The sequence below is a fragment of the Puma concolor genome, chromosome B1 (genome assembly GCF_028749965.1).
Source record: "Puma concolor isolate L17-30 chromosome B1, mPumCon1.1.hap2, whole genome shotgun sequence".
Taxonomy (NCBI): Eukaryota; Metazoa; Chordata; class Mammalia; order Carnivora; family Felidae; genus Puma; species Puma concolor.
In genome coordinates, this window is record NC_141670.1 from 30574012 (window position 1) to 30587798 (window position 13787).

General features: G+C 37.9%; 1 protein-coding gene across 6 annotated transcripts in view; it reads left to right on the forward strand.

Moving 5' to 3' along the window:
* NRG1 (neuregulin 1) overlaps positions 1-13787 on the forward strand; it is a 1130312-nt gene that overhangs the window by 968582 nt on the left and 147943 nt on the right. For 5 of the 6 annotated variants that reach the window (XM_086703390.1, XM_086703388.1, XM_086703385.1 and 2 more), the window contains exons 4-5: positions 3361-3411; positions 5747-5797. The exons of the other annotated variant lie outside the window; for it this stretch is intronic. In XM_086703390.1, coding sequence (XP_086559516.1) covers positions 3361-3411; positions 5747-5797 — 102 coding nt within the window. The remainder of the gene's footprint in view (positions 1-3360; positions 3412-5746; positions 5798-13787) is intronic. 6 annotated transcript variants of the gene reach the window in all.

The following is a 13787-nucleotide window of genomic DNA, read 5'->3' on the forward strand; positions in this document are numbered from 1 at the left end:
AAATGTTTTGTAATTTGTAAAGCAGTCCCCATGTATGTTGTATTATATTGTATTCCCATGAAGGCTAATAAGGAAGAACGTCATGGGTGGAATGGAGATATCTTTCCAATGCATAGTATCCATTGTGTCTCTCCAGCATTTATCCCTCTTAAGAGGAAGCTCTCATTACGAGCAGGAATGCAGACACTTGAGGATGTTCCTGAAGTCATCTTCACTAGTGCCAATAAGTGGGCCCATTGTCAATCTGTAAAAAGATGACTTCATCATATTTTTTGTGCACACAATAAGAACCTGTAGTTTTAGAATAACAAAGAGTCACAGCAATGGATATTTAAATACATACAGGCACATCATACATATGTTTGTATATATGTACATGTGTATTTTGCTAAATAGTTATATGCAGTATATTGTGCTCATGGTGAAATCTCAAACAAGTCATGAATACGTAATAATTAGAAAAACTACTTTCCAGAAGGTGTCATTTTTCAAATGCTGCAACGTTTTCTTGAGACCAGATCTGATTTATTCAAAAAGCATTCAAACATTACAAATATACTAATGTTCCTTATGTTTACTTGCCTACACAGCCTAAGTTGCTCAGCTGTGTTCAGTTCCTGATAATTCTAAATCCTCATTAATTTGCACTAATGAAGGGGATGTCCTTTATAAATTAACAAACTTAATATACCAAATTACTGTAGGAAAAATATTTTGCTTAAGTAAATATCAGGAAGATTGCAGGTCTTAAAGTTTTTAAAATTTGTAACTGTAACAATTATTTTCAATCACTTATAACAAAAGATTGTTTTGTAAATCTATTAATTCTACCTGAAACATGCATAAAAATGCTTGCTGAGTGGTTTTAATTAAAAAAATTAATTTTTCTTATTAACAAGACTCTTTTAGTGTGGAAGTATACAACTTCCTAACTTGCGTTTCCCCCAAGATAATTCAGAAGGTTTTTATTTGGAACCATAATCATTAAAGATATTTTTAAGGTCTCCAGGGTAAATATCTAATTTTAGGAAGGGAGATTATTATTGTTATTATTATTTTTAGAAAGTGAGGTTATTTTAAGTTGTCTCTGTGTAGATAGATTATTGTGGTAACCTCCTGTTCAGGTATTTTTATGTAACATTCAATTAAAAAAGGAAATGTTATGGTTAACCTTTCCTCTAATCTCAGATCTTTCATGCTGGAGCTAGAAAAGTACTTCTTTTTTTTCTTGGAAGGTCATAGTGGACAACTACTTGGTTTGTCAAAAATAAATTTGAAGAGTCTTGATATTCATGCTGGGTTTGGGATTTCTGCCCAATTCTTGTGACCCTGAGCTTACTACTTTAATCTGGTTGTTGTGTCATTGATGGGTCCCAAAGGACAGAATAAGGAAACATCTCTCCTAACATGGGCACTTGCTTGGAAACATGGATCTTATTCTATGTATTTGTAGAGAAAGATAAATGTTGTGAATCTTTGATTAAAATGTTCCTCTCAGATTCAATTTTCCCCAAAGAAGAATAATTTCATTTTCTGCAGCCTACATCAAGAAAGTTAGTTGTGGCCATATTATATACAGATATGGCCATATTACCAACACAGAATATCCTCTTTAATTCCTGCTGCTTGAAAAAGTCCAAAGGATATCATACACCCTCACATTCTGATTCCTTTCTCTTGATCCCATTTTTCGTGGGCAGAAGAGGCAACGTAGGCTACTTTGGCAGCTTGATAATAATCTCACACCTTGAATGGTCTGTCCTAATGTTTGATTAGAGAGGACCATCCAAACTTATTTTCATGAGAAAGACACTTTTGGTCTCATCAGAGCCACATTTCTGATCTTTATATGTTCATATTTCTTTTTTTTTTTTTTTTCAACGTTTTTATTTATTTTTGGGACAGAGAGAGACAGAGCATGAACGGGGGAGGGGCAGAGAGAGAGGGAGACACAGAATCGGAAACAGGCTCCAGGCTCCGAGCCATCAGCCCAGAGCCTGACGCGGGGCTCGAACTCACGGACCGCGAGATCGTGACCTGGCTGAAGTCGGACGCTTAACCGACTGCGCCACCCAGGCGCCCCTATATGTTCATATTTCACCCAGTGCTTATTCTTAAACATCCCTGCTGAATCTCACATGAAATTTCTTTCCCTTCTCATTCCACAAAAACGTTTTATCCCTATAGAAGCCTCTGAAGTTGAAGAAATATTGCCACTTAAAATTAATTCCTCTTGCCTCCTGGACTAGTCCCACCATGGAAATTCTAAATGGCCATATTTATATTTAAAGATGATCGCATTGATCAGGAACATTTCTAACTCCATGATTAATAGATTCGAATGTAAAATGATAACATATATGACTTTAGGATTTTAGTAGCTACTAGTAACTTTTGTAATGTATATATATCGCAACAGATTCAACTTGCCTGTTTGTCCTGGTTAGTAAATAGTAAATAGTGAAAGGTCATTAAGTCATTTAACAAGAATTATACAAACAGTGAAGGTTGAACGGTGCTCATTATTGCATCACTACATCTCTCCATGCCTTACTGAATATACTAGATCTTGACAACTAAAACCCTTTTCAGAAGGACAGAAAGAGGACAGAATTGGTTAGACAATGTAATCGTCCCTTGTTCCATTATAAAGGCAGTCAACTGAAAGCATGTCAAAGTTTGAACACTCTCATGATTCCCATGATAATGGTGTGTCCAGAAGGATACAGTTTCTTCTTCATTCCCTTGGGCTGAGAGCTGCCTACTTCCTCTGTGCCCTGCCCAGAGTAGCTCAAAGTCTGTCCGATAAGGCGCCCCTCTTGATTACCATTGGGCGCCCCTCTCGATTACCACTGGCAATTTTCTGTAGAGTTTGATGCCAGAACTTGATGACTTTCACCAACCCCAACTAGAAATATCGCTTGCTTTTGTTTTTGAACAAAAATGTAATTCTCCAAAGATTCATAACTTAAAAATTCTGACCACAGCTTTGATTCTACATCTTGTTTGTTTGTTTGTTTTTTACTTCTGCTATCTGTCTTCCTTTCTGAGAAGGAGGCTCCTTGCCTTATAGCCTCTATCACAGACCGGTGGGGGCAGAGAATTCTTACATACTGTAGCACGGCTCATCTCGTGCTCTTTGCCCAAGAAAGAAGAACTACTTCTCTGAACAGTCTTTTTTTTTTTTTTTTTTCTTTTTTTTGCGTTTCTCACTTTCAGGGCGGATAGAGCCTGGGTTTTCATCACCCTCTTGCAATACTTTCTTCCTTTACACTCTTTTGGTTTGAAGGCAGGCTGTGGAAGTGGCTCCCGGCCTCCTGATTATACATCATAATATCCTATCACCTTTTCTTTTTGCAGAGATCATCACTGGCATGCCAGCCTCAACTGAAAGAGCATATGTGTCTTCAGGTAAGGAAAATAAGCTCCCCAAATTTTACTAACCAGAACGACAGACATAACTGCTGGCTGTGTCTTCTACTAATCAGAACCCTGTCTGCCTCTAAATTGCAACTGTTCTTGCTTTCTGCTCCAGTATTTTCTCCAGTTCGTTTTGCCTCTTTGGATTTTACTAAAGGAGTACAGTTTTTGCTGTACTCCTGAAGTTGGGCCTGAAAGGCATGCATGGGAAAAAGAAATGTTTAGATACAACTTAGTGATGTTAGAGCACTAAAGAAGGCATCTGGGTTATACATTCAGTTTATATAATCTTTATAGGTGCTTCTCTTAGCTGCCTCTGTTCTCTTTCATCCATCGCAGTTCAATCCTGAAGAATGTGTCGTGTCTAATCTCTGACCTCTGGGCTCCTAATGATCAGTTGTGGGTCACTGAACTTACAGAAAACACTGTTATAAGCCTGAGTTTTTCAGATGTTTTGCTTTTTTTTTTTTTTTTTTTTTTTTTTTTTGGTTTGTTTTTGTTTGTTTCTTACTTGCCTGTAATATTTGCTGGTAGCAGTTAGAGTCTGAGCAGACATTAGTTACTTATAACCCAATTCTACTACTGTACTAATGCATGTATACTCATAATTCATTGATTTTTCCACTAGCTGTGAATTTAATCTGCTGTGAATTTAATTTTTTTTTCCGTTTTTATTTTCCTTATCCCGCATTATTCTATAGTTAACAGGACCTTGGAGCATTTAAAAATTCACATTTAAGTAGAAGCAAGTTTTTAGAGACCTAGATTCAAAACTCACTTCAGAGGTATAACAATAACATGTTTTGGCATGATACCTCACAGGTTACAAAGATTTTTGCATCTCATTTGGTAATCACAACAGATGTGTGAAACAAGACATTATTTTTCTTCTTTGTACAGTTGAGAAAATTGAAGCATTCGAAATGTTAAGTCCTATATCTCTGTAAGTAGGAGAGCAGACCCTTTCAGCTCAGTATTCGTTCTCATTACCCCATGTTTAATGTTTTGGCATCATTGATTCCCTGCATTATGGCCTGTACCGTGTTGAAACTCTAGGAGGCCATATCATCGAACACAGCCTTTTTTTTTTTTTTTTTTTCTAACTTACCTTCACCAGTTCCTCCTCTCCCCTTCAAGCCATTGTTCAGGATCATTAGAGCTAAATTTCTCTCTCTCCTAGACTGCTTTGGCCATGTTTAGGGCATATTTATGTGTTGTTCATAAAGATGTACGTATGTGTGTTGTAGGGTGGGATGATCCTGGAGTCTAAGAAGGTTGTACTTTTCTGAGTAATAGAAAGAAAGAGAGAGAAAGTGAGAGGGAGGAAGGCATGGAGAGAGAGAGGAGGAAACAGAGAGGTAAAAAGAGCAACAAAAAGAGAAAAGTTGTTAAGTTATCTGAATTTTCTTCTCCATCCATTCAGGCATTTCTTTGCTGGAAGGGACTTTGCTATCTGACTCCGGTAGATGCCGTTAGGAAGCTGGGCTTTTCAGTTTATGTGGTGCTTGTCTTGGGAATTTGCAGTGACTGTAACTCTTATTTTCTGATATATGACTTAAATCTTTATGACTTTCTGGCTGCTGAATCTCAATCCCTCTTTGATACTCAGTTGTTCTTCTTTCTGACTAATAAAAACCCTTAGGTCCCATGCTTTTTTCCTGCATGAGTTGTGTTTTATGCTCTGTCTGTATTTAAATATCAGTTTTCCTTCCCTTATGCTTGGTACCTAAGAGACTCTAGCTACCATACATCTCCAATGATTGTATATTATGAATTTCTTCAGCATGTGTTGTTTAATCCTAACGTAATTGCTCTAGTGGATCTTGCATGGACTTTATTTAGCCCCGTATTTGGTCAGGATGTTTATGCAGACCATGTTGCCTGAGAATACGTTCCCTTTTTTCCCCCTCTGTGCATGAAACTTGACTTTCATTCTTTCTGAATATGGGAATTGTTCTCTTTGATTTCATATTTCTTAAAATCAGAGCCACACTTGAGGCAGGGAATTATCCATCTCACTTGTACTAGGGATCTGTTCAGAGTGATGTTTCTAGGAAGTTCATACACCAGTTGGTATGTGGGGTATCCTCACGGGGGGATTCACTCCCGTTTTCATCCCTTTCAAAAGAGTCTTTGGACTCTGTGGTCCTCGTTGGTCTTTGAATGTTGTATATATCTTCCTCTGGCTTTGAAACGCTTCAGCTTCTCTGTTGCACTGCTTTCTAGTCCTCTTTTTCGAGACGATCTTTAAGCCTGGCAAAGTTCTGATTTAAGAGTGCAAGCGGCATGACTCGATAAAGCCTCATTTCACTTCTTTGTTTTATAGAGTCTCCCATTAGAATATCAGTATCAACAGAAGGAGCAAATACTTCTTCATGTAAGTATATTTAAATATTCCATTCATTAGTTTTTAACCCAAGACAGTACCTGCTTCTGAAGATCGTGTTCCTGTGTATCCTCTGCCCTTACTGAGGAACAGTCCGTCAAGTTCGGGAGCAGGATGGTATTTGCTGTTTGGAAGGGAATGGCCCCTTGCTATGCTTAGGGTGGACTAGATATCCCCTCCCCCTAAGGCACATATGGATATGAGAAGACACGACATATGTGGTAGTTTTATAATGCAGTCTCTTTGAATGTTGAAAAATGACTACAGAGCCTCTGAGGCCTGGTTCTAGGTGAGCAACAGAGAACATCGTTGGTGGTTTTCAATGTGTCTTGATGCCTTGAGCAATTGCCTGAGGCCTGATACCCAGCTGTTTGGGACCTATTCTAAAGCTCCCCAGTTCTCATATAAAGTCTGCTGTGACAGAGTAAGGAAACTATATATAGATGCCCTTAATTCAAATTTGATAGTAAGTGACTAATTATGAGAATGCTTGGAAGCAAGTCCCCAGGCAAGATCTCAGATTGGTTTTCATCTGTTTAATGTGAAATGTGCTTTGTGCTTATGGAGTTCTACAACGGTTAGATTGATTGGTGCTTTGTGCCATGTCAGGGGAACTTAAGAAATTAGCAAGGACTAGTAAAAATAGTTTTGATACTTACGAATTGTGAATGGCATAGAATTAAGTTTTGATATCCAACGGGGGAATTTATCAGACCTTGAAAATAAAGCCTATAATTACAGTCTTTCTCTCCCATATTTTAGCTCTTTATTTAAAGCTATTTCTCAGGTTGATAAGCTCTTCAATAAATAGACGTCCCCAATCATTCCATTCCAGCCCAGGGGGTGTGTTTAAGGAGCAATTTCCTTTGGCTGTCAGCATGGTAGGGACCACTTGCAAGAAGGTCTGTACATTTGGCAACTTTAGTTGTTTTCTCAGGCTGTTGAAATTAATCCAGTTTGAACCTAAAGCCTTTCCCTTTGGGCTGATGGTACCAGAACTGTAATGATATGATGTAAACGTATCTTTTATTGCAAGAAGTATGATGTTTTGACTATATTTTAGCTAGATAAAGCATCATTTAACTAGATTGATAGCAGCAATCTAGGGAGATCAAACAGGAAATAAAATGTTAGAGAGGACTTAAATTGGCTTCTTCTGTATTCTAACGATACTCATTACATAGTCTGAAATGATAATCCCTTCTGGGGAATTTGGGATATTTGTTATTTAATTCTACTTATAAAAAGATTAGTATAATTATATAGATTTTAGCTGACTAGCATTAAGGCATCATGTGGAGCTTTGTTTTAGATTTTTGAGTGCTTATTATACAAGGGCAAATACTGGATTTTTCCTTTTGGCATTTTGTCTGGGAACAGTTTCTCCCTTGCATGATTCATTGAATAAAGTTATTGAAACTCTTGTAATTGGAACCCTCATGCTATCATTAACAGGGCGATGGATGCTATCCTTAAGCATATCCGAGCAGTCTTGGAATAGAAGAAATACTTCTTTGGATTTTCCAGAGCTTTAGGGAACTGAAATGAATCTCTCAGTTCATATTGTATTCATTGCAATACTGTTGAGAGAGAAATAATTTTGAAATCTGACTCTGATCTCCAACTCTCAGCAGAGTTAGTTCCTGTTGTTTGGTAAAGGATTTTGACGAAGAAAGAAGGCTTTGTGTTTTGATATCATGTTAAAATATATCAGTGTGCCATTTTCATGCATCCCTCCTTCCCCGTTCATGCTAGACTCTCAGTAAATGCTGTGGGATTGATTAATGCCCACATTTTTGTTAATCTCATGAGAATATGCTCCATAATTTGAAAATACAACCAATAGTGGCAGGATCCTAAGTCTATTCTTGGTTACAACGATGAGAGCAGTGTGAGGCATCATCAACTCACCTATGGGCAGCACCCATAGAACCCTGCATTGCAGAAGGCTGTGACGTCAGCATAGCTCCATCTAGTAAAGGCTGAAGGGGAAACTTGAGGAAGCAGTAACGGCAATAAGCGGGACTTAAACATTCAAACGATATCTGTGAGTCGAAGTCCTTGGGAAAGTTCACATGGGTCAGGAATAATCAGTCCTGAAGAATAGGTTTCTTTTCACTTCGTTTCACCCAGAAAGGAGACACCAGTAAATCCCCGGACGTGAAAACTGAACTACGCAATTGGGATGTAATCATGTCTTTGTGGGGCTACGTTCTTTGAACTATTGGCACTTGTGTTTTCTATGTACACTTTAAAAAGCCTTTCTGAAGAGGATGGATTCAGCAAACCTATTATGTGTTACGATGACCTGGTGTGCTTTTGGGGTCAGGCAGCCCTGTTTCTTGTTCATTCTTCAGGTACAAATGTGCACACCTCTGTGGGGAAACATCCCCTTACTGCCAGTCCTGTTGATGAGAGCGTGTCACTGCTGAGTAAATCTTGTGACGGTTCAGCAGTGTCAGTTTACATCCTTGGCCCTGCTCAGCACTCTCCGCCCTTTCTGCTGACTTCTTGCTTTTCTCCAAAGCCTTCCCTGACCATGCCTGCCCTCAAAGTTCTGCTTTTGACGTCTCAAACTCCTATTGGAATAGAAAAAACAAGAAGAAGAAAATAAGAATTGCCCACTTACCTATCTGAAATACTATTGCTAATATTTTAATATATATATTCCTCTAATCAGTGTTTTTCATTCTGACTTTCTATTTATCCACCCTTCCTCTATCTACTTAATGTATAATAAGCGTTTTTTCTCATGCTAGTTATTAAATGCTGATCAGAAATATTTTCACATATTTTTTTAAATCTTAAATTTTTAAATATTTTTTGAGCATCGTAACAATAAAGCAGTTGTTCTTGACTGGAGGTTTAAAAGAATTTATTTTTCATTTACAAACACCTAATCATTTATTCCCCCTGTGTATTTATTATTCCTAGCAATTCATAATTACTGGTGAAATATCAAAGTTACAAAGCCTACCCTTTGTAAGGAAAATTTTAACTATTTCTTTTTTGAAATTGGGATTGAAATTTGCATTGTGTATTCACTATTTTTAGAGTTACTAATTTATAAAGTTTTCAAGAAGTGTCTTGTAATGATCTCCTGGTAAAGATTAACATTATTTTCCTTTACTTTATTTACTTTTTTTTGGTAAATGAGGCATCTGTGACTTGAAACATATTATTTGCTAAACAAGCGTCCTATTACATACACTTACGTGATATTGTGTAAGGAGAAGAATGTGAACAAAATAGTTAGTAGGATGCTCTTGTTCCTCCTTTACGTAGGATCAGCACAAAAGTAAAAGGACTGCTTAGAACAAACCTGAATTATTTTTCTCTGAAGTGCCAGCTGCCCGTGACCCTATGTTGCCTACAGTTTTATTGAATGCTGTAAAAAAAAAAAAGTGCAATTGTTATACCAATCACTTTACTGAATTAAGAACCATCCGTTCCAATTTAATATATAAATGAGGGACACAAAAATGAGAAGTCTGATGAATAGTAATTAGAAAAAAATAAAGATAAGTTTCTGGAAAACGGTCTTAAATAGTAGTAAGTGTTTCAAGTAATAATAATAGCATAAATCTATTGAAGACTTTCTGTATACCAGGCACTGTCCTGGGTGATTTGTATGGATGGTAACTCATGATTCTCACAAAACCTTAATCCAGTTTTCAGATGATGATACTGATCTATCTTGTCTGAAGTCATACAAGCAGAATTCAAACCCAGGCAATACACTAGTCTGCTATGATACATGAGATTTTGTTGCCTCAAAGAAAAAGCCTTTAATATTAAAAGGAATGCGATTCTATGAATGGACGGCAAAGTTATCTTTGACACGAAGTGGATTGGGAGTATGGGTGGTAGCCTAATAAGGTAAATGTATGGCCTGGGACCAGCTGAGCCCCTACGATCTGTATGTCACCCATCAAAGCATGGCAGGCAGTGAGGCGAAATGGAAAGAACACACATCTTGGGTGGACACGTGCTTGTAAGTCTAAATATGAGTGCTGCAATTACTGGGTAATCTTAGGCGAGTTGTTAACCTCCCCGAGACTCAGTTTCAAGGTCTGTATAATCTTGTTTGTCTCAAATCTATATTGGAAGCCTGATGTGGGAAAATTAAGGTGAATCATTTAGCACATCTTTGCTTTTAGGTGGTCTCCCCTCTCTGTGGGAGAGAGCTATACCTGGAAAAGCGATGTGGCTCTAAAAAGAGAATGGTAATTAGAGGCAGCCTTACATCTTATTTGAACAATGTAGGATAATATCTTTATTTTTGGAGGAGGAAAGGAGCTAATTATTTGCATTCTAAATGATGATGCTGGAAGTTCTATGCTCGGAAATCACTGTGTCTTTTCAAAATATGATATATTCTCAGCTAAGCCTGCATTTCAAAGGAACTTATCCAGGAAGTCCTCTTTGAAATCTCTGAATGAAATGAAGAATTCAGTCCTTAATTTGGCACCTAAAAGAGCTCACTGAAGGGGAAAATCTCTTTTGTCCGCAGGACATTTTTGTTATAATGAGATACAGCATTTTCACTTGGGGGCAGTGATATGTATTGATCAGATTGGGCCAAGTCCATGGTCCATTGGTGAGATTTACATTCCATCCTCAGCTGGAACTGACTTACCTGCTTTAATGGTGGAGGAAACTGCCTGAACCTTTGCTAAATGATTCTCAGCTGGAAAAATGGCATTTCAATTTCAGATCTTTATTGGTGGCAAATATGAAATCTGTCCTGTCACCGTTGGAGAGCTACTTCCAAGTGAATGCAAATTGTGTTTCCAGGTTTCTAGAAACATGACATTTTCAAGGGTGTGGTGGCTCTGTTGTGGAGAATGACAAACAAATTCCCATGCACCATATAGCAATAAGAGAATAATTTAAAAAGGAAATTGCCCCACTGGTATTACTTCCATCTTTCTAATTGCCTAGGCAGATTTTTGGGGCAGTGCAGTGTCTTGGCCAAGAGCACCGGCATGTATATATCACAGCCATTCCTATGCTCGGGCAAGTTACTGCCTTCGTGTTCAGTTCATTCATTTTGTAAGTGAATGTGTCTTACTGTTTTTCTTAACGTACTGCCTACAACTGTCCTATCATTCTTCAGTCCTGCCTTTGACCTTTCTAAAGTCATTCATTGTCTCTCACTACATTCCACTACTGGGTGAGATCATCTCAAAACTTTTGATCAAGCTTACAACGAAAATTATAATTAACCTTGTGTATTCAGTTGAAATTAAACTTTTACAGAATTTTCTTTGGAACTATGGAATAAACCATATATGTGTATGTGCTGTGTATATATAAGTAACTGATATTTGCATCATGCTGTATATTTTATAAGGCATATTTTTATATGTTGAGTCATTTATTCACACAAGAACTCTGTGACCTAGATTTCGTCCCATTTGTCAGTTGAGGTGTTGAGGCTCAGACGTTCTGTCTGACATGTCCAAATTCAAAAACTAAGTAGGTGGTATAGCAGAAATTTAAAACTGAATATTCTGATTGCAAATCCTATGGTCTTTTTTTTAAAGTTTATTTATTTATAAATAAATAAACAGCAGCAGGGGGCTGGGGGGGTTAGGGGCAGAGAGAGAGAATCCCAAGCAGGCTCTGTACTGTCAGTTCAGAGCCCAATGCAAGGCTCGAACTCACGAACCGCGAGATCATGACCTGAGCCTGAGTTCAAGAGTAGGATGCTTAACCAGTTGGTTAAGTTACCCAGGCACCCCAACAAATCTTATGGTCTTTTAATACAAAGTTTTATGGGATCCATACAGCCAGCTTGAGGGAGGGCCTTCTTAAAAAAAAAAAAAAAAAAAAAAAAAAAAAGGCATCAAGATGTAGTTTTTCTGAAGATTCCCGGGATATAATCAACATTTGTTTCAGTTATCCCAAAGCCAGCTTTTATTGAATTAATACACTTCCCACAAACTACAAGGTAATAAAATGGACAGGCGAGCCCTTAGTTAATGGCAATACAATTCAAGTGCTTAGTACTATAAAAGGAGGCAAGACTGTTGGTCCACAATTATTACAGTGACTTGCTGTTCAGCTTTGTTACTTTGAGAATGATGTGGTATATTTCCAAACATGCTATTTTACAGAGATGGGAATAGAGCCATTGTGCTAAAGGGAGTGTGATCTTCATCAAACAGGCATATCTCCCTCAGCAGCAGTTTTTTTCAGATAGTTGCATTGCCTTATCCCAGGCTAACTACTATTTAATTTATTATGTGATATCTTAAATCCTGAAAATTATTTGTATGGTACCGAAATTCATTAGTAGAAAATTATCAGACTTGTTTCTTTGTATTTTATTCTTTTGGGAGATTTTTACTAAAATAGTCTCGTTAACATTAAGAAAATTAGTCAGTCTTGGGGGCGCCTGGGTGGCGCAGTCGGTTAAGCGTCCGACTTCAGCCAGGTCACGATCTCGTGGTCCGGGAGTTCGAGCCCCGCGTCAGGCTCTGGGCTGATGGCTCGGAGCCTGGAGCCTGTTTCCGATTCTGTGTCTCCCTCTCTCTCTGCCTCTCCCCCGTTCATGCTCTGTCTCTCTCTGTCGCAAAAATAAATAAACGTTGAAAAAAAAAATTTTTTTTTAAAAAAAAGAAAATTAGTCAGTCTTTTTGTACATCAGCTGGAAAAGGGAAGGACATCTTTTTCCCCCTGTTTTCAGAGTAGTAAAACTATAGTTAAGTGTTTTTAATCATTAGGGATGGAGCAGTGAAACGGATTATACACAAACCAGTTTTAATTTTTTAAATGGCGAAGTAGAGGGAAGAGATTGGAGACAGAGAAGTGTATATCAAGAAAGCATCTAGAGCAGAGTTAGCTATGTTTAAATAAATTTGGTGTTTTTTTTAATTCTTTATTTTTTTTCAAGTTACCTAGGGATCTGAGAAATAGGAAGATGGGAATAGAAGCTTTTAAATTAGCCCCTGGGTGTTCTAGGAGACAGCTCTCTCCCTGGGGTAGGGGGAGGAATAAGATAGAGGAAGGGATGAGGAACAACATGATAAAGCAGCAGCAAAATACGAAATACGGATCATGATTTAAGAGTTTATTGATTACAAGCTATAGAAATTTAACCCCAGAGGGCTTAATATAAAGAGGGTATGTTGGAGTACATGACTGGTGCATTTTGATCCAGAGCTCCACTGCTATTAATAGAATCTTCTCTCAGCCTTTATGCTTTGCTTCTCTACAAATGGTAGCTTCATTCTCAGTGGGTTTTGTCTGCCTGACAAGGAGAGAACTGCTGGTGTCTCTAAGCCTGTAACCCCTTAGCGCATAATCTAAAAAGAAGAGAAAGTCCACTCCTCATCCACACAGCAAAATTTAAGGAAGAATGTGATTGGCTCTACTTGTGTCATGTGCCTGCTCCTAAAATGGTTACTGTATCCAGGGAGATTAATGACTCAGCCCGGCAGGGGCCAGGTCAGATGTCCACTGCTGTGTGTGTTTGGGTTCCTGAGGCAGATGGGCTCAGCCCCATGGGAACTGCGTGGTGTAGGTTCATTACGGGCAGGAGGGTTGTGTACCTAAGGAAGGGCAGGGTGGGCTAGACAGGCGAAACCAGTGCAGTCCTCTATGGCTGATAAGCAGACAACTTTAGAAGAGTCAGGAGATACACATCTCAGAATTTTAAAGGAAAACTAAAAATAAATGTTACTGAACATTGTTTAATTGGGCAGACCAGATTTTTAAAGAAAATTAGAAAACTGAAGACAATTGAAGTATCTTGAAAGACTCTTTAGTAGAACCTGTGAGCTGACTATATGATCATTCTTAAAAATGCCTTCTTTTTTTAAGTTCAGAAACGTATGCTTTTCTGAAGAAGGTAGAAAAGAGTAAAAAAAAATGAGCTACGGTTTTCACATTAGAATGCATAGGAAGCATTTTTGAAATCTGTAAAATGTTCTGACTTTGGAGTGAGAAGCCAAAGTCTATTTGATCCAGATTC